A 25,123-nucleotide genomic window follows, 5' to 3' on the forward strand; every position below is an offset into this window, starting at 1 on the left:
AAATGCTAACCATATTTGTTTGTATTTTTTCTCAGAAAGGCTCTCAACAAATCAGGCTTTTCGGTCTACAGCTTGCCATGTTGTTGGCCCCACGCTGCTCTGAGTACAATGAAGCACAACTGTAGTAATTCAGCTGATAAAACGCAAGTGGAATCAAAGTCTTCCCGTGTCATGACTCAATCATTCAACTTTTAGGGAGTAGCCCAAATTTCCCATTGGTCGACTTCTGAACTAACTATAGCAACTTTAAACAGAAGTGCACACCTTGCAAATTGCCAACAGAAAGCAGACAACAAAAAGCGAGACGGTTAATCTAAACAACACCAACAAAAGGAGAGAGGAGATGATACTGAAGAGAGTGAGACACAGAGAGGTAAATTCTTTGGGATTCCCTTGTTGTTTTTCATTAACATTCCAGAGGAAGGTGTCGATGGACAGAGGCTGAGCTGAGAGGGTCGGATAACACACACACACACACACACACACACACACACAGAAAAACCCAGAGCACTGGGCGTGGGAAACATAACACACATACAATGTAACCCTGACACACCCTTATCAATCAGGTCAATTGATTATACAGGCAGAGACAAAGCCTTTCAGCGTGTCCTTTCCCCTCTTTTTCTGCTGCTGACCATTAGCAGCCTGATCATTTGACATGTCCGAGTGCTCTTTGAGACTGTGTGGGGTAAATACAAGTGGTGGCAGAGGACAGGGGGCCACGTCTATTTATCAACAAACTCCTGAGCACTACAACAGTGGGCTAAAATCCTCTCCGTCTATGTCGAATGCTGATTACAGGGCGCTAAAAGTGGGACACTTTCCAGGAGATGAAGACTACTCTTTATAACTGTCCTTTCACAATGTATTTTTGCATCTGATCACTTAAACTACATGCATTCAGTTAGGTCTGTGATGATTAATGATCAATTTATGTGACTTTTTTTTTAACCTTGATCGTTTCATCATTTTGTAATTGATCGTTTTTATTCAATCTGTCAATAGATTAACAGAATATAATGAGCAATACCCATAAATAACTCTCAGAATGTTCAAATTGCTAATCCCTCCAGACAAATCATCCAAAAATATTGAAATTAAAATAAAAAACAACAGAGAAATGTAGCAACTCGTCACATTTAAGAGGTTGGAACCAGATGGGGTTTTAGCATTTTTTATCTAAACTGAAGGTCAATTATTTTCTGTCAACTCAATTAATTCTTTAGTCACTAAATTAAATCAAACTGCCCTTGGAACAGCACAATGTAATTAAGCTTGTGGTACCTTTTCCTTGCTGTAATGATCATAGACAAGAAATTTAAATTCATTAAACTTAGCTTTGTTATATAACAAATGAAAGTCCTGTACCAATGATGCAAGGATCAAGAATTGTGTGTTAAATGAATATCGGACGTATTTTAAAGGCTTCACAAGTACAAATCAACGCAGTGGCCTCAGGAGGAAGATGAGAGGGTGCAGACACACAAGCGAGGGGCTCTGAGAAGAGGTGAGAGAAGACAGGAGGGGGGAGGGGCAATGGCGAGGAGGAGGAACAGGAAGTAAGGGGGAAAATAATCCGCCCTGGTCTGGCAGGAATTCCCCTGTGCAGTTTCCTGTAGGATTTCTGACCAGCCATTGTGTGTGTATGTATGTATGGATGAATGTGTGTGTGTGTGTGTGTGTGTGCATTTCCTGCAGGCCCTTTCTGAGCAGCCAGTGTGGGGGATCTGTTAGCCCCTGCTCTAGTTTGACTGCAGGGACTAACATGAGGTGGGTATTAGATCTGAGCCTCCAAACCACATAACAGATGCATGTGTGGACACACACACACACACACACAAATCTGAGCCTACTGATCTCTGACCCTGGAATGTGGATGGAGATGAAGAAAAAGAGAGAGAGAGAGAGAGAGAGAGAGAGAGAGAGAGGGTATTCTAACTGATGCAAATAAGGTAGTATTAACAAAGGCCAGGGCAGTGGAGCTCAACAGCGCGTGCGCGCGCACACACATACACACACACACACACACACACACACTGAACTGGCCTTGTTTGACACAACAAAAAAAAGCAGACAGATTAAATGCCACATAACATATTAAATGCTAAATATGGATACCACTAATTACTTTATGAGTGAACCAGAATGAAAAATCTACTGAGCTCTTTCATGGAAAAGTGAACTAAAAGCATCAAAGACTTTTAGCACAGCATCAATAAAAAAAATCTCTACTTAGCTTTCTGCATAAACACAGTTTTAAAAATAAATTCAACTTCTCGTCAGTGGAGCAATTATTTGTCACCCCATTCAGTTAACAAAAACAAGCTTGATGAAGGTGCCAACTTCCTCTGATCTCAGAACAGCAGAGCCGACTTCAAAATACATCCATTCATTCTGCCTCACCACTTAGCGCACATATTATGCTCTGTGCAGCTGGATTACATGGGACAGTGTAAATATCAGGAACAGATGAAGAGTATTTTTAGAAGAATGAGTAACCAAACGACTTCAGTGATCGCTTGGTAAAGTTTTGCTTTTAACAGATAAAGATTGTGTCATGATTCACATTTGTGAAACAGCAGGTGAGAGAGGATCCTTTTGTTGTTTCTCAGGTGGTCTGGACCCGGTTTCCTTTGTCTTAAATATTTTCACACACAAAAGCTCATGTCTCAGTATGTTTAGTAATATCTGGAACCTGTAATCTCTACTTGAAACAGGAGAGAGGATGAATGCATTTTCAAAGTGCCATTCGCACAGGGCACATGTTGAGCTGGATGGGGAGAATCTGTGACAATGAACAGAAAACTCTACACTCTCTCTTAACAGGTCAACTGTAAAGGAACAGCCACGTGCTTGCTTTAGTATATTATAGTGGGTTCAAATCTCTACCTCCCTACCTATTAAACTCTGTTATAGGCCTGCAAAAGTCAGTGACAGGGTATCTAACATTATCCACAACTACTGTAACATGCTGCTTTTGAGAATGTTAAACTATATAGACAGAAATATTGGGGCACCTGAACATTATACTAACAGGGACTTTAATGACATGTCATTCTAAACACACAGACAGCTTTGCAGCTATAACAGCTTCCACTCTTCTGGGAAGGCTTTCCACAACATGTTGGAGTGTTTCTGTGGGAATCTTTGCTCATTCACAAAGTAGAGCATTTGTGAGCTCAGACACTGATACTGGACCAAAAGGCCTGGCTCACAATCTCCGTTCCAGTTCATCCCAAAGGTGTTGGATGGGGTTGAGGTCAGGACTCTGTGTGGGCCAGTCAAGTTCTTCCACACCAAACTCATCCAACCATGTCTTTATGGAGCTTTGCTTTGTGCACTGGGGCACAGTCATGCTGGAATAGAAAAGGGCCTTCAACAAACTGTTGCCACAAAGTTGGAAGATTTCCCTCCACTGGAAGTCAGGGGCCGAGTGCAGGCCCTGAAAAACGGCCCCATGAAGAGGTGCGTCTGGATACTTTTATCTATGTAGGGTAATTTTAGTTCAGCTGCGGCTGTGGCCCTGTCCTCTGTACACGACAGAAAACAATGAGTGGAACAGATGACATGACACCTCCTGCAAATTCTGATTTTTCACAGCCTGTAATGACATGTCCTGCTAACAGCTGTGACTGATTAAGTCACACTAATAAAGCATTCGTTTGAGGCTGCGATCACTGGTGGGCATGTGGGGGCTGCAGTCGTGCTCGCATCAAATCTGCAGTGATTGGTGTGACATTAAAAGTCCTTATTTAAGAAATCAGAAGGACATGTTGATGTTTTGAGATGGGTGATGCTTCTACACTCAACTGTCAACTGATAGTACGCTCAAATCAAGAACATCTATAGCATAGGTATTTCCTCAAAAAGACAGATTAAAAATACCAATAGATTTATTATCACTGATGATTAATCTTCCTGATTATTTCCAAGATTGATCATATCATCTATAAAATATCACAAACTGTGAGAAATGCCGATCAGTTTCCCAGAGCCCAAAGCAATGTGTTCAAATTCCTTCTTTTGTCCAACCAACAGTCCAGAATTTACTATCATAATCGACCAAGACAGCAGTAAACCCTTAGACTTAAGAAGCTGGAACCAGCAAATGTTTGACATTTTTTGATTGAAAAATGACCAAAACAAATGATTACCAAAACAGCTGGAGATTAACTTTCTTCTTTCGACTGATTAATCAACATTACTCTCAAGATTACCCATCCATGTCCAGACATTTCAGTCTCACTTTTCCAAAGTCAACTGACTTAGTAGTGACATTCATGAGCTGAGGAAGACTGATTATTAACTTTTCGTGAGTTTTCAAAGAGTAATCAAAACCACCATTTCTTTCTTTTTTTTTATTTGCCTCAGTAACTTAAGCTAACATATATCTTTTGAGACTCCACTTGTCATAAATGATGTCCTGCCACTATAGTCAAAGACTTTGCCCATAAATGCTCATTATCGAATCACCGTAAGAGCCCAAAAAAAAAAGATTACGGAGCTGTGATTTTACTACACATATTTGCCTGTCCCTCCACCGTGTGAGCATGTGACAGTGAGGGCGTATGTTTCTGATGGGAGTCACAGGCGTGGGTTGAAGGAATAGAGAGGGTAAGGTCTGAGGGCTGTCTTACCTTCTTGTCCTCGTCTGGGGGTCTATCCATACACTGAGTGGAAGAGTCACTTAAGCTTTGAGACCTACTACCACGGCCCCTGCTCCTTCGCTAAAAAGTAAAGAGGAACTCCAAGTTACTGGATGAAGTCCAAAGATAAAAAGGCTAAAATAAACCAAAAAAAGGCACTCTATGGTATAAAAAAATAAACAAAACTTAAAACTATAAACAGGCTGACTGAACTCAAAGATAACTAAAAATTCAAAAACAGTCAAAAACATTGTCACAACCACTGATTACAGTCACTGATGAATGGTGGCAGCAGGCATTTCAAATATAAATACATTATAGTGTAGAAAATGACAATCCTTTTTTTAACTCAAACATGAGGGAAAGTCATTGAAGTGTAGAACAACCATCAGTACTACAAATCAGAGAAAAAAAACAGGATTGAGGGCAGCAGTGAAATCCCACATATCCATAAGTTCTGTTTTGTTTTAAAGCTCCTTTGCCAAAACCAGGATCTAAAGAGGCATCATGGGACACTTTTGAGAGGTCTTGGTTATCGATCTCAGCCCAAGCCAGCTTGCTCATTCTCATAGTATCTGTTGCCATGGTGATAAACAACTGTATCCTTAAATTACAGCCATATTACCTCCAGGCATAGATCAAGGCTTTTGTTTATCCAGTCTCTATTCAGAAGTGCAGATCTATGACCAGACACTGTGCTTCTTTTGGCATTTCATGTAAAAACCGATTCTCTCTGAGGCAAACCGGTGCACCATGATCCTCTTCTGGCCTCACATACATCTCATCGTCTGAGGCACATGGCAACCTCTTCCCCTTTAAAGTCTAAATCTGGGTATTCATGCTGACATACTGTAAGTTAACACACACGAGAGCTCAGAATTTACTGCTCCAACTCAAAAACACTAAAAACCTCTTCTTAAAACACCAGATGATCATTCAACCTTAGCAGTTTTCCCTTAAAAAAAAAAAAAAAAAGAGAAAAAAGAATTTTATATGAACTTGCCAGCAAGATTTCTCTGCATGTTTTTCAGGGACAGATTTTCTGCTTTGTTACAGTTTAAATCAAACCACTTAACTGCCACAATAAAAATGTTTTTACTGCTGAAGACCTGTTGTTGTGGAAGAACAGCAAGTGAAAGTTATGCAACACGGTTTGCCAATTACCGCAAGGAGGAGGATGCTTGAAAACAAATGCAGCTAAGTTTAGACGATGGAAAAATAAAGCCTACGCATCAATGAGTGAATTTACTCACCTTAGAAATGGGAGAAAATTAATCCTACATAAACCTGATGAAATCTGTCCAAAGAGAAATTACACTGTAGGCCAGACTAAACAAGGATAATCTAAGTTTGAAATTAGATCTGGATACTGGCTGAGTCCAGTCTAATACCATATGTTGCTAACATGCCGTAAACATCCATCAAGTGGTATTTTATGAAGCCCACTCTGCTAACAACATTGCTTTTCTCATCATTGATTCCCCCTCGTACATTCCTGTCATCCATACAATCCAAGCTTAATGACATTATGTCCCCAGCATCCAAAGCCATTCATACACGATCAATATAACAGCACGAGTCTTTCCATCAGCATTTGTTAACATTGCAACATGTCGTGTGTGTGTGTGTGTGTACGTAGTCACGATAAAGCCTGTCTTGTGTTTCCCCAATAACACTGTTCCAGAAATCATGATGGTAAAGTCAGGTTCCCGGCTTTCATATTTAGGTGACAGACACGGTCAGTCACCTGACAGGTGTGAAAATGCAGATGTTTACAACTTGTAATAAACATGTAACCTGCTACTGGAGAGGTGGAACATCATCTAGACCACAACAGGACGTCTCCATTTCCTCTGCATATCAAGCTGTTGGACTTGTGTGTTGATCTTCTGTTGTTCTTCTTATCTGATCGTATTTTGTTGGACAATGGCAAGCTAACCACCTATCAGGTCTGCATTATACTGGCTGCATAGTCAGTGCTAACCAACTACAAAAGAAGAGGCAGGACTGTGATCAAGGACAAGATATCAGTAATCTGTCCCTTTGAAGTGAGACCGGTTTTCTGTTTTTTGTTTTGTTTGTTTGTTTTCTTTTAAATCATATTCATCACTGTACTTTATATTCCTATAGTGTCTACAAAAGGGTTTTTCTAATAGCACTAAACTGACTAAACTGCAACTTTTTATTTAAATCACATGTCCGATTTAAGCAAAGCAGCACAAACACAACCACTACTTGGTGACCAAATAATAAATGCTAACTGATAGGGCACATCAGTTGGAAACCTAAGGAATAAAAACCCTGAAATGACTCTGTCCAAGGAATACATAAATAACAATTAAGCCTTTATTAGCCTTTTTTGACCTTGCACTAAAATCAAGGCTCCAAAAGACCAGATGCAGCACCTGCAAATCCAACCCACTGTGCCCACTTTTGGCTTAGCACCAACACACAAGGGAGTGGAGGGGCCGATGGGCCACTGTTAGAGAGATTAGAGGATCAGGAAGGGAGGAGAAAAAGAAGTAGATATAAATGGGTAGATGGAGGATAAAGGACAGGCAGAGAAGAGGTAGGCAGTGGGGGGGTGGGATCAATCGCCCAGTGACAGGAAGCATATGGGGAAGAAAGATACATAGAGGGAAAGGGGGGAACCTGGCTGAAGGGTCAAGCAGGAAACCGATGACAGAGGAAAGATTGGAAAAAAGGATGGAGAGGTGGAGGTAACTGAGGAGAAAGACAAGAATGAGAGGGCCTGAGGGAGGTAGAGACAGAACAAAAAGACAAAGAAGAAATGATGGTAGGTCTCGGCAGGCAGCTGAGAGGTGCAAAGTCATTCACAAGATGAAATGTATGTGTGTAATATGAGTGAGTTTATATAGTCATCCGTGCTTGCAGTTAGCGGAACTAAAAATGCACGGATCCTGATTCAAAATGTTGACAGACACTGCATATACGTAATCATCTCATGCAACAAACACTGTCAATGACAGCGTGGTTTCATATTTAAATAAAAGTCAGATCAATACAGAGTATGTCTAAACTGTGAACACCTGTCTAATAATATGCTTATACCATCACATTTACAAAAACACAAGCTTGCTCCTCAGTTAACTGCTACGATGAACAATTAATTATCTGAAATGGAACATCAAATCAAAATATAAAACAAACCTGATCTGCGCTTACACGTGCAGAAAATGGGTCAAAGCTGCAAATATGTTATTCAGTTGGGAAGAATTAGTGATGTGAGAAGTTGTTGTTTAGACCATAAATCGGCATGCTATCTGTGGAATATGACAAAAATATGAGGACACTTACCAACTTGCTGTGGTGGTATTTGCAATATCCACAGTACTTGACATTGTCTGCGTCCGATCCTTGTTCCTCACATAACAACCCCGCAAACTGGGCACTGCGGCAGAGAGTCGTGTAAAGGAAATTAAAGACATGTGAAAAGCAAAAAATATTTTAACATTTGTGTGTAACATTGCAACACAAAAAGTATCATAATACAAACAAGGGCAAAGAAAATTCAAGTGAAAGCTCATGCCGACAGTCTGAACATGTGAAAAAAGTTAGACTGGAACCAATGGAATACATAAAACACACATACATACTTAATATCCAAAGTTCTACTACTACAATACTCACAGTATATTCCATGTATAAGCCTACAGTTGAGTTTGAGTGAAACAATTTACTTCTTTGTTTTTGTTAGGTTAATGCAATGTGAGCGGGTCTCACCATGTGACATGGAAGGCCTGCCTGCAGCCATGTTTGTTGCAGGTCATACAGGCTCCAGTGGCTGCTTTACTCTCTCTGCCCTGGTCCTCACAGATGTAACATGTCTATACACACACAGACACACACGCACAGTTAAGAGAAACATACTAATTGAAAAACAGACTGAGGTCATAATCGCACAGTACGGTAATTATAAACTGGGATTTTGTGACATGTCTAAATGAGATTAATTCTGTTACCTTGTTGTAGCGCTCATGAGGCACAGACTGGAGTACTATGGGCTCCATAGTTGAGACGTTGGCGAATTCCACCTCAGGTATATATAGGGCACAGACTACATGGGCCCAGCCTGCAAAGACACACAGAAAACAACTATCAGCCTATGCCCATACATCACAGATAAATGAAGTTTGTGGCAACATTTCGCACTTTGCATGAGGATTTCAAATACATCTGCTAAGGTCTTGAATAGCTATAAAAGTTGGCAGAATTTATGTTTGTTATTGACTTCTTCAATCTGTTAGTTGCAAGTTGTGGCAAAACCCAGCACGCCCAGAGGACTGATAACCTTACAATACCGCTCCATAGATCACCTACGGGATTTTATCAGCTGTGTAAAACAAAAAACAGCCCTTCTCTGCACATTCCTTAGAGTTCCAACTCATAACACAGACTCTACAAAAATGTGATGTCTCTATACTACATGCAAATCCAGCTTTGCATTGTTTTTGTGTTTGGTCTTAGCAGACATAAAATAAAGCCTTCAGACTCAGTGAAGCTCCTTGTCAGACCAAGAAACTGTGGCAATCATTGCTTTGTTGTCAGTGTGACCAAAAGGCTGTAAGGGATAATAATCCAAACCAAGAGAACCAAAACACAACCTAAATGTGACCTGGCCTCGTAAATATTTTAATTTGCAAACTGGTAGTTAATCTAAGTAGCCGTTTATGGAGCCCAAACACACACACAGCTGCTTGTCAGTGAAGACAAACGGGGGGCGGTGGACTGACAGTGGGCCATGGTGGAGTGGCAGCAGAATTGACGGGGAGCTGAGGAGGAGCAGAAGGAGGTCAATGGGAGGTCAAACGGAGGTGGGAGTCTCCTGCTACGCTGGAGGTGTCTGTTTTTCCCCATAGCGGAAACAAAAACAGGCTTAAACTTACAGTTGAACCCCTGACCTGCCTTTGACCTGGTGAGATGGGACAGGGGAGGAGGGCAGAGGGCGGGACGGAGGGGAGGCGGCGGGTGCGAAATGGGGGCATGTTGTTGTTTTGAAGTTCCTCCAAGAATCTGGAAGAGGCCTATAAAACAGGACTATAAAAGTGGCACAGCCTTCCTCCTCAAACTAAGCATTCACACTCTTGGCCCTTAAAAACCCAACAACGCATCCCTTTATGAACATCCCTTACTCCCAGAAGTCATCAGAGTTGACCCAATGAGCTTTGATTATATTGATAAGAAACCTGAAGGATGTTATAATGTCAAATAAACAAAAAAAGGAAGCAAAAGGCAGTCAGTTCTTGATAATGACTTTATGAGCTTCTGTGGCAAACCACTACAAAATGTGGTGACAGCAACATGACAGCAACATGAGGTAAAAAAATGTCTTGTAATTACTGTGGCAGGTCACTTGTACAGTGAAACCACACCAGTAAAATCAAGAAGAGTGAGAGTATCCAGCTCTTTGCCACATATCTAATATCTCTGTGTTGACGCATAAGAAACAAGCTGATTCTTCCACTGAACACCTTAAATATATGTGTAACAGATGAAGTTTGAAACCTTGCTCCAAACACGACTTTGTAGGATATTGCTAAACTCCTGTTCCATCTACAACTAAAAAGGACAAGCAGCTCTACTTCTATTCTTTTGTCTCTGGCTTCTCTGCCTCATGTTAAGGTGCCAGATCAAATACCCATTTCAGACTAATACCTTAGTTCTGCTTTATTACTGTCCCACCTGAAATAACAGCACACAGATCAACAAGTGAAGAGGAACTGACAAGAGCAGAGAAACGGACGGTGGGGGAAAGAGATGGCGAGAGAAAAATGGGAGGAAAGAGAGAGGGAGAGAGGGGTCATGGGAAGGGTAAAATAAAAGAGAAAGTAGTAAAACGGTGTGTGTTAGTGTTGTCCTGATGCCTCCCTGCAGGCCTGGACACAATCCCACAGCTGTGCCTCTCTCGCTGACTGACTCAAACACACACACACACACACACACACACACAGAATATTTACAGTCTCCACCAGGCTGACCTCCCAGTGAACCCAAAGAGGAGACTCCTCACAGGCCATGCACTATACCCATCCTGGCCCGCCCCCTCATAAACATACACACACACACTCATAAAACATGGACTGGCAAAGATGGTAGAGAGAGGCAGCACACACACAACAAACACCAACATAACTCTCCCAGCAAGCTCACACCCCCTTAAACTTGCCTGTGACACGCAATTAATGACAAAATACACAAGAGATTCACCACACATGTTGTGAGTGTGTGTGTATGCAGCTGCGGTTGGCTCTACCTCCGTTATCGGTCCTCTTGAGGGCTCCATCTTTGTGGGGACACAGCTCACATCTCTGTGGGTAAAGAACAAATACTAGGTCAGAAATCAACCAGTGTCCTCATGTACTTAGCCTGAGGTAAACACAGGAATGTGTCAAATATGCCAGTATGTGAGATAAGCGGCCCAGAGTTGGCCACGAAGTTAGAAGTTCTGCGGGAAAACACCTCGCTATGCCACCTAAGGTAGTTTCTTTCTCCAAATGTGCGTGCTTCAACAAATACAAGTCCTCATGTGAGTATTTCTGCTGCTCTGAGCCCGATAATTCAACTCTTCCTCGGCTCACAGATAAGTCGTTGTTGCTCATCTTAAGGCCTCAACTAAGTGTTACAAAGAGCAAAGTGTGTGTGTGATCTTTATTTTCATTCTTTCTACACCTTTTTCTTCCACCATTAGTTCACAAACACACACAGATCAAAAAGTCAACTCGGGGTTCAGTATGTTCCCCCGAGCTGCAGGGTCTGGTGATCAAACCAGTGACCTTCTGATTAGTGGACAACCTGCTCCACCTTCCAAGCTGCACAACTTATTACTTAAACTGTATTATTTACTATAGTTCTGTTCTGTTTTTAAAAAATGTGTGTGCAATTTAATTCTTTCTTTATATCCCACAACTGAGAATCAGTCTCAACTTAACACATGATGGCTTTGGATAATATGAACTCTGATTTGTTACTTCACCTCATAAAACTTGAAATGTTACCCAATAAACCTTTATTGTGTAATATTATTATCTACTCTAAAGGTCAATTTGATTCAGACCACTCAATTCAGGGGAGGCGGTGGGTGTTTTTTTTGGCACATTAGAGATCAATATATTAAAATTTAAAAGTGACATTTACTCTACATCTCCATTAAAACAGCTTGTTGCAGGAAGTTGAGCACTTAACATGTATTTTCCATTGTCGTGAATCCGTTCAGAAAGGCAACCAGAAATCAGAAAGCATAACTACCTGCTCCGTTTATACAGATTTGCAAGAACATATTTTCATTATCTTTAAGCATCACCATCAAACCCATATTTTGCATTTGTAAGTCTGGAATGCTGGACAAACACATTTGGGCACCGATTCCTTCACAGACAATAAAGTCTGGCTGTTTATCACTTAAATCACCGTCTTTGATGTATAAACTGGAGACACTTGGCCACTCCTCAACAACTTTACAACGTTCAAAGCACCGAAATGTACCAAAGTGGCTTTGTTATTGTCCGATTTCGACAAACTCGTTTCTTAACACGTAAATGAAAAATGTACAGGACAACCTAATTCTTGTGTGTGCACACATGAATACAGCAAGTAGGCAGCACCTGCAACAACAGATAAGAAAGTAAATCTCACGCTGACAAAATCTCGGCAGCTCCTCAGAAGTTCTTGGAGGTCATATTAAGTTTAAACTGAACAAGCCATACCACTTTGTGGCTTTTGCCCCAGGTTTTACAAAAAGACCACCTAATATGGAAGCTCTTTAGCCCTATTCAGTTCACCCCAAAGTGACATGATTCAGAGAGAGGGTCAGTCCACAGGTCCTGCAGCAACTGTTGCTTTCCATGACCATGTTCCTGCCCAGACAGAAACATTTTCATACATCTATGCAGACTAGACTGCTTGATATTTGCAAAGCCAGGATGTGCCACATGGGAGGCAACACTCAAACAGCATTTATGATAATCTGTTATAGAGCTTTTAAATCAGGATTAAAACCCATCTGGTGAAATATGACCGTAACCGGTAACCTACAGAATATACAGACTGTGGACTGACAGGCAGGCCAAAACACAGAAGAGACGGCACATTCACAGAAAATCCTGTCGGCATCCAACATTCAGCTGGGTTAAAATAGTGGCCAGCTAGGAACTGATAAGATGAGATGATGATGAGACAGTCAGTAGATTGCTAACAACAAGCAACAGCTTGAACAGTGGTTTTCAACATGGAAAAATTGATAAATTCTTCTTCTAGCAGAGGACATTTAGCATTAAATTTATCATTATGGTTTATTTTACAAGATCTCTGAAAAAAACACCAGAGTCCAAGAAAGTAAGTCTCTTACATGTAGCGTTCCAGAAATATTTAACGTTATTTTAGTAAAGCATTCCACCAGCCTGACACTGAGTTTATAGTGTTTACCAGCAAGGATTAATGTCCAGACTTCAGCAGTTTCACTTTAAAAAAACAGTGTTTCTCTGAGGATGTCAAGCATGGAGTGGCTGTGAGCCGAGCTGCCACCAACGTTAGCCCAGCTTGTTTTTCTGATAGCTTAAGATGCAACATCTGACAACTAAATCATTCATCCAGTGAAAAACTTTCTTTCCTTCTTGTTACTATGCTTTTAATACTGCAGCTTCTGTCAAGATGTACAGTAATTTAAGAAGAAATGAGAGACATACTGCTCTAAACAACACAAGCAAGTCTTCAAGTCTCATTAATTTCAACAATTATACTATCGCTCCATGACACATAGTGTGGTTTAGTATATGATTCCTTCTCAGGTTCCTTGTTTTCAAAAAAAACCAAAGGAAGGCTCGAATGAAGCCAATTTTTTGTACTGTAACTGTCAGCTTCCTAAACATGTGAACTGTTACACTGCGGTAAACCACTTACAGCCAGCAGGCCATACAGAAGGACTGGGCTAAATGCCAGTACTTACTGTTTAGTATGTACCCCCATAATCACACTGTAAGATTTCATCTTTTTTATATCTTAAATAATGAACAAACAGTTGTGTTAAATAAGCACAAAGAGGCCCCAAACCTTAGTGTGGCTGCATATTATTTTCAGATGGGAATTAAAGTTTGCTGAACTAAACAGCACACGACTTACATTACAAGTGCCAACTCAAGGAAATGTTCTCGTCAGCTGTTCCACTGCTTTCTTGAAAGGTAATGACCGGCAGTTAAAAGGGCTGCCAGTGGCATTTTAAAGATATTGACTGCCTATTGTGTTGAATTATTACAGCGTCTTCAGCATTCATTTAGTTATAATATCTGGTTTGTTTCATCTCCTGTGAACGGACAGACAGATAATACAAGAGATCACCTGGCACTACTTTCTTGCAGTATTAGTATAGTAAGGATTAGCATGAGGTGCACCATATTTGCCAGACAGTCCTGTTAGTCCAGTAGGTCACTCATAAATGATAAATTGATAATTTGGATTGTGTGACTTACCACGCGGGCTGCTCTCTCCTGAGATTCACATTTTCTGCAGAACCAAGGACCAGTGGGCACCTGAACGATGCCATAGCAGGCTGCAGAGAGACAAGGGGGAGGATGGGAGAAAGGTGAGTCATTGCAACCACAGCAAAACACCACACAAAACATAAGCATGGTGATGATGAAACCAAACCAAACTGAACAACACTTGATAACATCTTTGTTAATATCACCACTTCAAGCTGGTTTTACACCTGCCAGAAAACTTGTGCCTAAAGTGGTTTGAATGCAGAATTGTGCCGCATTTTGATCCGCTGCTGAACTGCTGAGCACACTACTGTTGGAGTGTTCATATCGCACTACTGAGAGCTGATAGAGTTTGCTGGAATCACGGTTAATATCGACTAATAATATATTAATGTTAATATCAAAACACGTCATCATCAGTGATAATCGTTTGGCCTTAACATTTAATCACAAATTCCGAGGCTGCATTCACGCATTTCGCAGTTTTTACTTGACCTTCTCCAGACACTGATATGAAAACAGTCAAAGCACCGGAGTCCACAGGACATGAGAATAACAGGTAGAAGTCACATTTTTATTTACAACATGATTTGCAGCTTCAAAAACACACTTTATTCTTTCACTTTGAGTTCACTGATGCTTATGCAACTCAGACCTTCAGTTGCAGTACAGACGGCCTGGCCCTTAATGCAGCAGCACTACTCTAAATAGCCTACCTCTACACATTTTCAGATTATCTCTGATCTGACTGGAGCCCATAATCCAATGAAATAAACAGCTATAATCCAGATTTCTGAGAACAAAACACTCAAAGGTTACCGAGTTCAAATGAAGAAATGTGTGACCAGACTGACAGACAGAAAAATTTCTTTTTTCTTTAAGAAGAACATCAAGTACCGGTTGGTTAGGATATCCCATGACATTTAAAATGAATTACACACTGTGTAATTCATTTCAAATTTTATGGCTGGCAGATCAAGTGGTTTCACTTTTTTATTTGTTGCCATGCTAATCCACACCACTTACAGTATGTGAATGCTTTGTTGTTATTTTAAGCTTTCCTCCAAGACTCAGAGGAGCGCTGAAACAACGTACAGTTACAATACCACATATGTTTAAAAGTTGCTGGTTAATTTTATGTGGCAGACTTGGACAAGGTAACGCACAACATAACTGACTGAAGTTGCTTATCTGAAACAAAATCCTGTCTATTCTGAACAGATACAGCTCAGCTTGTCTACTACCAATTATCCACTAGAGAAGGAAGATGTGGCAAGCCACATTGCCAGTGTGTCCTTACAACCAAACCTGAAGTGTGTGTCTCTGTAAAGGATTACACATTAAATAAAATATACAATGTCTTCCATGGTCAGTTATCAGAAAAGAGAAATTTAACCAGACAACCATTTGGAACTGACTGGATGTTTGGGTTCATGTCTTGATGTAAGTGATTTATCTGTAGTCTGATATCCAAAACATTTCATGGCCCATTGCAGCTTTCGGTCTTTAATAACACTTTGTATTGACGCTTCAAAACTGAACTTTTATTTTGGACAGAAAAACACGCAATATGATGCTTGATCGGGTATGTTTAATAGTGAGTGTATTACAATACAGAAATAACAACATTCCTGTCTAGCTCTACATTAAAATGTGCTTAATCAAAATGGATACAGAATTTTCTAGGGACAGAAAGCTTGAAAGAATGCAGCTAGGATAAAATGAAGCATACTTAAAGCAAAATATTAAATACTATGTGATTTGGAACACCTGTGTCTCTAATGATAAAAATAATAATACAATCGCTGTGAATACAACCTATGAGTGCTTTTAGCAACTTTACACTAGCAAAGAAAAACCTGCAAAAAGGTTTTCATATTTGATGAAATGTGCGTGCTGTCGTGTATGTAAAACACTGTTAGCTGGCTGTTAGACATGCTCCTGTGAAGACTATTTTACAACCCAAACAAGTTGTTACAAACAAAACCTGTGTAAGCTATACATACACTGAAAACTGCACATACTCATAGTTGCTGGCATTTCATGTAGTTTCCAGGCTCCCACTGTGCTTGCCTTGCTGACACATGGCCAGCTCTTAAGTTTGTAAACACTGTACGTCATCCTCTGAGTCAGCTTATGTGAGCCCTGGTCTGGCAGCACAACATCGCTGTCACTATACTACAAGCTAACATGAAGCTATCAGAAATCATTGTTTTGGTGCTTAAACGGTTCCAAGGATTGGATTCCAAACACACGTCTTATTCACTCTGCATTTCTGATGAGGTATGGGCCATTGTTTTGTAGCCAATTGGAATATACTTAAAATGTCTAAGTATTTCTCCTCTATGACCCACTTACTAGCCTTTGACAGGGCAAAAAAAAAATACTAGCACGACTTGCAGCCAGAACTGAGTTCACAAAGCAGATGTCAACTTATGGTCCATGGCGGATTAAACAGGGCTAAATGAACCTCCAAGCCAAAGCAGCGGGCTGCCCAGCTGCGTGACTTGCGCCTGACCTCAGCTTGGCCTTGGTCAGGGCAGGCGGAGGAGGCGGCTCCATACGGAGCGCTCCATAACCTTGCAGCAAGACAACGCTAACTAGCGTGCAAGCTAACTGCTAACTCTCAACCAAACTGAATTGCACAGCTTACCCTGATGCACGGCGACGTTGCAGCCATGTCCGTCGCAGTAGACAAGCGGGTTTTCCGCCCAGCCTCTCTCGTCTGAGCAAACACAACAACCACCGATCATCTCCTTCATATTATTCGTCGAGAACTCGTCGTCCACCGCCAGACAACGCTCGCCGGAGACCATCTACGAAGAAAGCGGACATGCGGAAGAATAAGATATACAGATACAGCGAAACCGTGGCTGAAGACGCCCCTCTTCCCCTCGACTAAAATGCTTTAGGTCCCACTCGGTCGAAATGTCATGTTTTAAACGTGTTTACGTCTCTTTTCGACAGCGTATTTTTTCACCAAAACATCCACTTCACGGCGCGACGGTGTGAAGAAGATGGGGGGGGGGGTTGCAGAGAACAGGAAATGCGTAATGACGCAAGGCGCGTATATGCGTGCCCTCTGACAGGAAGTAAAAGACGGATGTGATTGGATAGCTGAGAACAACGTTCCATTTTGGTTCCACATGGCCAAGCTGGTTTGAAACTTTGTAGCACAGAGCCCTCACTTCACTTGGTTCACTGTCAACAGTGTGACAACATGGAGGTAGGCAGAGATGTGACGTTTTACTCACAGTGACCTACTGAGTTCAGCGGCAGTGAAAAGCATGTTGTTTAGAAAAGTGCTGGCTCTGTGTGTAAAAATTTTGTTTACAGCAAGAAGTGTGATTCTCGATGCGCTGAGCAGCTAAGGTTTGTGATGCATAAAGCACATTGAGAAGAAGCGTGAATATTTTCATTTCCAGGCTTAAAGGAAATGTTGCTCACATTACATGTGAACATCATGTTTGATAATTTTACAAAATTTAAACCTGAAGTGCGTTGCTGATTTCCTCGTTAATCAACTAAATATTGATTGAGAACACGTTTCATAACAGTTTAATGCAATATGTGATTTTAAAACAAAATACAAACAGTTCTTGAGTTTGACCTATTTGATTGTGAGAAATTTTACGCGCCATTTGTTTTGTTAACAAGGATGATTATTTTGGTCCCTCGCTGCATTGGGCTGATTTTATAGACTAAACAATTAACTCATTAATTAAAAAATCAATAGACCTAAAATCATAAATGTATATAATGATAATGATTGCAGGCCTTGTTACACATATCAGTTGTAATAAATTATGAACTGCTGCCAGTTTTCAGATTGGATATGTTATGCTGTTGGCTTAACAATTAATTTTCAAGCTCTAATGCACAGTGTTCTCCAGATGTCATTTATAGTTGTACAATCCACTGAAGTGAAGCTTGTAGGTGTTTCATTGCATCATTCAAAACATGACGGTAGTTACGTGATAAAAACATGACAACAACTTTTTTATAACTTTAATGTCGATGACAACTAGGATTTGATAAACGTGAAGAGATTTGCTTGAACAAAGTCATTATCCATATATAAATAATGCATTTTAATGAGGGTTTAGATATAACTAGGCATGTTGACAAATCAACAGCTTGTATCAGAACTTATTATTTTCCAGTAGCTAGAATATTTTATGTTTTTCACTGTGCCATTTCATTATGATTAAGAATAGAATAGGTACAGGCCTTTTCATTGTAAAGATGAACACATCTTTTTCTTTCAGAAAATATGTTGAATTCTACATCAGGCTGCATGTCAGACCTGTCAATATACAGTTTTGTTTTGACAGCATCCCCATGCTGTTGCCAAGGATGCTCCAGAGCGCGCGCGCACACACACACACACACACACACACACTCACTACTCCAAGCACTCAGCTGCTTCTTGCATCACCGATTCCTCTGAGCGAGCTCCCGCTCTTGGTTTCCAGAGAAACGTAATGACTTGCCAATAATGCGCAAGAGCACACGAGCGTCCTCCGTGTAATATGGTGAGCGAGAGGTCCCTGGGAGTGCCGGCCCATTGTTTGCTTTAATTTCAAATTGCTCAAATGCTCCAGTCGACACTGGGCACTGCACTAAAAGGGGCTGTGGGAGGGATGGGGAGCTGTGGAAAAGGGAAAAAAAGTGAATTGTGTGTGGCAGGGGAAAACCTATTAGAGCTGGAGAGAACAAAGGGAGGCAAAGGAGGGGGCAGCGGTTGTGGAGGGGCCCGTATAGCTACTGAAACACTGAAAATGGCAAATGATTTTTACAACTTGCACTTGATTAAGTCAAAGTCTGCTCGAATCATGTATAATGTTCCTCAGGCTGTCAGGGAAGAGCTGTGTCTGAGGCAGAAAATTGCAGCGACACTGTCTGCTTCCATCCGCTATCAGTGACCTCAAAGTACATATAGCACTCAGAGCTTTTATACAATTTTAGATATTCTGCGATTATAACCAGGCAGTCCTCTTAGGTAGAGCTTTGTTGTTCACATCGTAAGTCATAAAGTTGGTGTTTGTTTTAGGATCTCTGAATCCACTGTTTCTGGCAAAATAATTAGCCGTCTTGTCTCAAGTGTATTCATTTGCCACATAAAAGACATTTATAGAGAAATAGTTCAAATCGAACACAATGAAAATGTGTTATAGACTACCGACTCTGTCAGGGTTTACAAAAATTGTGCCTTTATATTCCACACAGTAGGTAGCCTATTTCACTTGCACAGTATATTAAAGGTGGACCTGGTACAGAGAGAGAGGGCAGAAATAAACAAAAGACCGAGAAAACATCCTTGAAAAATGCAGGCTTTTCGATTGTGGTTTTTTCCCATTTCATTGATTTTGCAAGCGTTTAAGAGAGCTGTATAGAAACAACTTGGCTTTCATGCATACGTTTAATTGTCAGGAAGGTGATTTCACAGCGCTCGAGATTTAAGAAGTCAGAGAGCTCTCATGATGGGGTTCTGGGCATGTTTGTGTAGGCCGAGTCAAGTTTTGTGGTTGTGTGTGCAGAATGGGGAACATGTAAAATTCACAGGGAGGAAAGGCAACACTGGGAAAAGCAGCCCCCACACCCACAGACTTGTATGAAAGCTGCATCTGAAATGGCATTGTGTCGAGGCATTGTATCCACAAACACTGGACTTATTGAACTGCATGCCGCTTATTTATTTTGTCTTCTGGTTACTGCACTTTATCGACCTTGCTCCATCTCTTTTTAAGCTTATGCCTTTCTTTGATATTTCTAAATCCTCAGAAAGACTCAAGGAGAAAGGAATGTTTGATAGAAACATCTCGTCAATAATAAACTTTCAGTCTTGTCCTGAAACATTGCATCCCAAATATGTGTGAGTGACTGAGTACATTGCAGGGGAACTCCACAGAAAACTAAAGCAGTCAGCGAGGAATGTTTTCACAGACTGAGCTCATAAGCTTCAACAAATGACTACTGACAGCTAAGCACAGGACTTTTATTTTGAAACAATTGTGTTCTCAAACTCCATCATGTGCTTGTTTTCAGATCAATTCGTCAATGTTTTTATTTCATATGGAATCTATGACATGTAGACCTTACTAAAGAAAATAAACAGCCTAACATTCTTTGTTTGTTGTGTGAATTTTTTTTTATCACTTTCTTACACAATGCCTTCAATGTAAATTTGGCCCAACTGTTATTCTCTAAGCCCAGTTAAACAGAAAAGCATGTCTCAAAGTGAGTTATCAACACACACAATACACACCCCTCAGTCCTTCTATCTGCTGCATGAGCACAGCACATTCAGTGTGTTTTAGTTCAGATTATACACCTGCAGGAACCCCACTAAATGCATCATTAAATTTAAAGGAGCCTGATATTAATTTAGGCAGTAATTGTGGGCTCTATACCAGACTTTATAGATGAGGGATACTTTTTAATCTCTACCTTTATACTTGGGGCTGATTCTGCATGTATTTCTTATTGTTTATGGCAGCGTGTGGTAAATCTCTATCATATGATTTTTATTCTCACAAGATGTGTTGGAGAATTAAAGAGACTGTGACTTCCAATCAAATCCAATCACTGTACCGTTTTTTGTTTTAATAATCATCACCTATTCAAATAGAAATGTCCCTGTTTTTCTGCTGCTGAGTTGGATTAAGAGAAAGCGTGAAATAGGTCCTAAAAGAAGCTGCGAACACTGAAATCACTTGAGCAACACAATGAACACAACGCTCCAGAGCGCGTCTTTCCCGGTTACACCACAGTCAGAGCCATCAGTATTTACCCAAAGTCTCCTCTCTGGTCGGCGACTATCACAGGGGCCCAGGAAAAAAATAGTCCCAACACGGCGGGGTGAAAGGTGAAGAGAGCCCTCCCCCCACCACTGTCCGCACACACTTCAGGCTCGGATTGCATGTAAAATCACATTCTCTCGGGGTGGTTGGGGGGTGGAGAGGAATTCATTGTCTTGGCATGGGGCAGTGGGTTTGTGTCATAAAAAGTCCATGCTCGTACAAGTGCCTGCGCCTCCTTGACCAAGTGTCTCCATAAAACTCAATGCAAAACAAATGACAAGAGGCTGCACGAGCAACACGTTTGGGGCGACGAGTGTCAGAAAAATGGAAGACTTCTGGAAGGTCGCCTGTAACCAAGATTTTTATGGTCAGTGTGCCTCGAAAAAATGTATGAAATCCACCAGATGGACCAGTTACATAAACCTCGTTCAGGAAACTGGTTTCCACAATTCCGATTGTTTGCAGTCTGTGGACTTGATTTGTATATTGCAAGCCTGTTAAGTTGAAATCACATTCATCCATTTAGAACTCTATCGTATAAATGGTGCACTGAAGGCTCAAACGATTTCACTCCTGTTAAAATGTAGGTTACACCGCGCAGAACTGTGGAGCACTGGTCGTGTGTATGTGTGTGTGTGTGTGTGTGTGTGTGTGTGGGCCGTGTCTTTACCGTAATCCCCCTATCTCCCCCATTAAGTCAATCTTTCACAGTGAAGTAGTGGAAAATAAAAAAGTAGGTAAAAACAGCAGTCAGGAGTCTACAAGGCGGACATTCGCCATTTACAGACTACTTTACGTTAAAAATAAATTAATCTTTCACTTAGCCTACTCGCATGTATCATGAATGTTCTTCCTACAGATCTGACTTTTGTCGGTTCCCCAGCGCCACAGGTTTGGTCGTCTGAAGCATTTCCCAGCCCGTCGCACCGGCACACAGTGGACTGCTGTGCGGACCTCCACCGTCTCTCTGCCGGCCACTCGGTCTCCTCCCCTCCGGTCGACATCCAGGCGCAGGAGGGGAATAAGAGCCCTGTGGCATCTGGTGCATCACAAATCTGCATAACAAAAAGTCTCTGGTCTTAATTGGAAATACTCGAATATGCATATATATAAATACACACATTTGTTTTTATTCCATAATTGTGTCATTGTTGTTTTAAATGGCCCTGACATCCGACCTTGGGATATAAGAGCTTACGCACACACACACACACACACAGCACCGATGTACCATAAACTTGACAGACAGATGATTTATCAAATTCAACCTGATATGTTATAAAATTAATATTATTAATTAATGTTAATAATGTAGTGTTATTAATGTTAATAATAATAACAATTTCAGAAGAACAGATCTCATGAACAGTTTGTTATTTGCCCCTGTAATATTAAACGTGTGTGTGTGGTTTAAGACTGTACATTAAGTGGTCCAATTCCTTAATTAATAATTATGAGAAATATTTTATATAATATTAAAGTTTTAGAGGATAAACAGTCACACATCCACGCGTACTTAAGGAGCGAATACTGCGTGCTTGACGGTGGTCAGTTTGGATGTGGGAACCAAATTCGGGTCAGTGAGGGAGAAATCGTTTGTTTTCAGTGGTGTAAATCGTCTACATTCAAGTGAGAGCTCTCGACTATTTGTATGCGATCTGTGAAAAACAAGAAGATCAGGACGTGCAGTGATGAGGACGTGAGATGAAACGAGCCTCGACTGTCTGCCCCTCTCAGCATCTCCCTCGCCAGGCACGGTGCACCGTGGCTCTGGGATCTCACTTATTCCCCCGGGAACCTGGACCTCAACGAGCTGCCCCTCCTCTCACTTCACTCCGCTGCATCCGTGAAACTCCGCACGCCCCGCGTATTGATACTGTCATACAGAATCAGCACGTGGACAGAAGAGTCTGGCTGCAGCCCGAGCGAGAAGGGCTCAACGTGCTGCTGATTGTGTGACCGCAATGCAAGTCAGATGACCCATAGAGTTAACTGATTGTGAAGGGACTGAACGGCCTGTAAGGGAAATATTCACTGATAGCTACAAAGAAGCGCACCAACACACACACACCACTGATATCTCAGGGTGTGTTTCAACTGCAGCCCTGAGCCGAATATCCAAAAGTAATGAACGTGGTGCATAAAAACCTTCTGCACTCCTTAAATAGATTTTTGTACCAGAAGCTGCAGTCATTCAACTTTCATTTTATTATCTCTACGATTCTATGCCACAGTAAGCACAACCACCGTAATGTAAATTCCTAAATGACAAGCACAATAAATATATTTTTGGTCAACAACGCATGGTCCCCTTTAACAGGGTGACATTCAAAGTGCAACACGATGACCTCAATCCTTCAAATACGTGCTTCGTAAATATGCACGAACTTATCCATCACCATCGCGTTAGGGATTACGCTCTGCAGTCCGGCACTGTGTGGACTGCGTGGACCTGATCCAGTCGTATTCAGAGGTTTAACAAGGAACAACAATTAAAACGCCCACATATATGACACGCTGTTTGATGTAACACCGAGGTAACGTCAGTGATATTTAGCATACAGTGAATGGTCTGTAAACAAGTAAACAGGCTTAACATCGCGGGGATGAGCATGCCCGGTCTTGAGTTTGGCCCCCATTGCGCACATATCGCAAGGAACACCGACGAAATGTGCGTCCGAGCTGAGACACAACAGCCAACAGTCCAAACAACCTTCTAGGCCCACCGCAATTCAAACAATTAGCCTACAGAATATACCGCACAGTCACGTTATTTAGACAGCGTGGTGGGCGGTGATTTCAGCCTCGGCTTTCTGTGCATCTGGGTGTATGTGTGTGTGTGTGTGTGTGTGCGTGCGTGCGTGAGCGCGCGTGCGTCTTTCAGATTGTGCGTCCGTCTTTGTGGTGTGTGCGTGCCTGCGTTCGCAATGCGCATATGCTCGTGTGCATGCTCCGTGAAAAGTCATAGTGACGTGTGTGTGTGTGCGTGTGTACGTTTCCGGTGTGCACGTGCAACACGCACATGCGCACAGGCAAAATGTGTACAAAGTGCGTGCACCAGACACAAAAAGAATTCCTGGAAATAAAACAGCCCAGTATGTGACTACGTTATGTTCAATAATCCCATAGCAGGCTACGTTCCTGTTCCCCCTGTTATAAAAAGGCTACTTGTTGATAATAAATATTATTAAGATACCAGTCAACGTTTCTATTGTTGCAACATGTTTGACATAATCTATAATTGCTGCTCGAATGTCCTGTTAAAATGTTTTTAACTGGGGGGATCTTAATGAAAACATTTAAGTGGCTTTAACCTGCAGAGTCTGGAGAATTTGGTGGGAAAAGCAACCCTGACTGTGCAGTTTCAGTCTGTCCGGTCACAGCCCAGTGAAACACAGAGCTGCCGGTTTAGAGTAAATTCGGAGGAATATCGTTTCTAAAGTTTGACGGCCTGTGTACATTTTTTTTAACTCGAGCTACAACAATTGCATTCTTAAATAACCCCACATTAACGGAGCCAGATTACAGCACGTGTCGCAAACACAGACACACACACACACACACGAGGTGCAGGGAAAAGGTAGCTTATTAAAAACACATTGGAAAACCCGTTGGACTTATTAAGATACAGCCAGAAAAAAATTATTTTAGGCCTACGCAGTCTGAACAAATATTATAGGACAAGTAGATCATCTTATAGTCAACCACAAGGGAAAAAAATCATATGTAGGAGAAGCCAGAGCCAACAATAGCAGATGAGTTGAGCCTTGGTCAGGGCAGCAGCAGCAGCCTGAACGCTGAAAAGCAGCCTTTCAAGTGTAAAAAAAAGTCTTTGTTTAAGCTGCGCTGCGTTAACACACATCAAACCGTCTGAAATAGCCGGAGTGTGGAGTCATTTTACCAGCACACAATCGATTCCATATAGGACAAACTACCGCATGCGTTTTTATGTGGACCGAAAGGGAAAAGCACAATACATTCCAGTCTTATCGTGACACTTGGCAGGCTCAGGCTACCTAACCTGGCTGTTCGCGCACTGTGACCTGGGCGAAATTTTCAGCAGCTCTTTTTTCAGCTATTGAAATATGAACTTGTCATAACTGCATTATTTACTCAAGCCCCGGAGTCTGTGGGCACAATTGCAAACTATTGTAATGGTGGGGTGTGGGAGGGGGTG

At 41.4% G+C, this 25,123-nt stretch overlaps 1 protein-coding gene across 5 annotated transcripts in view; it reads right to left on the reverse strand.

Moving 5' to 3' along the window:
- mllt10 (MLLT10 histone lysine methyltransferase DOT1L cofactor) overlaps positions 1-17,179 on the reverse strand; it is a 41,311-nt gene extending 24,132 nt beyond the window's left edge. For 2 of the 5 annotated variants that reach the window (XM_046370849.1, XM_046370848.1), the window contains exons 1-7: positions 16,797-17,166; positions 14,132-14,211; positions 10,924-10,978; positions 8,633-8,742; positions 8,394-8,497; positions 7,968-8,061; positions 4,641-4,730 (exon numbers count right to left, since the gene is read on the reverse strand). In XM_046370849.1, coding sequence (XP_046226805.1) covers positions 4,641-4,730; positions 7,968-8,061; positions 8,394-8,497; positions 8,633-8,742; positions 10,924-10,978; positions 14,132-14,211; positions 16,797-16,959 — 696 coding nt within the window. In that variant the 5' untranslated portion in view covers positions 16,960-17,166. Of the gene's footprint in view, positions 1-4,640; positions 4,731-7,967; positions 8,062-8,393; positions 8,498-8,632; positions 8,743-10,923; positions 10,979-14,131; positions 14,212-16,796 lie in introns of all 5 variants that reach the window. The other 3 variants (XM_046370847.1, XM_046370846.1, XM_046370850.1) reach the window with 3 other exon arrangements.
- Between the last annotated feature and the right edge of the window lie 7,944 nt (positions 17,180-25,123).

This window comes from Scatophagus argus, chromosome 18 (assembly GCF_020382885.2).
Source record: "Scatophagus argus isolate fScaArg1 chromosome 18, fScaArg1.pri, whole genome shotgun sequence".
NCBI classification, from domain to species: Eukaryota; Metazoa; Chordata; class Actinopteri; family Scatophagidae; genus Scatophagus; species Scatophagus argus.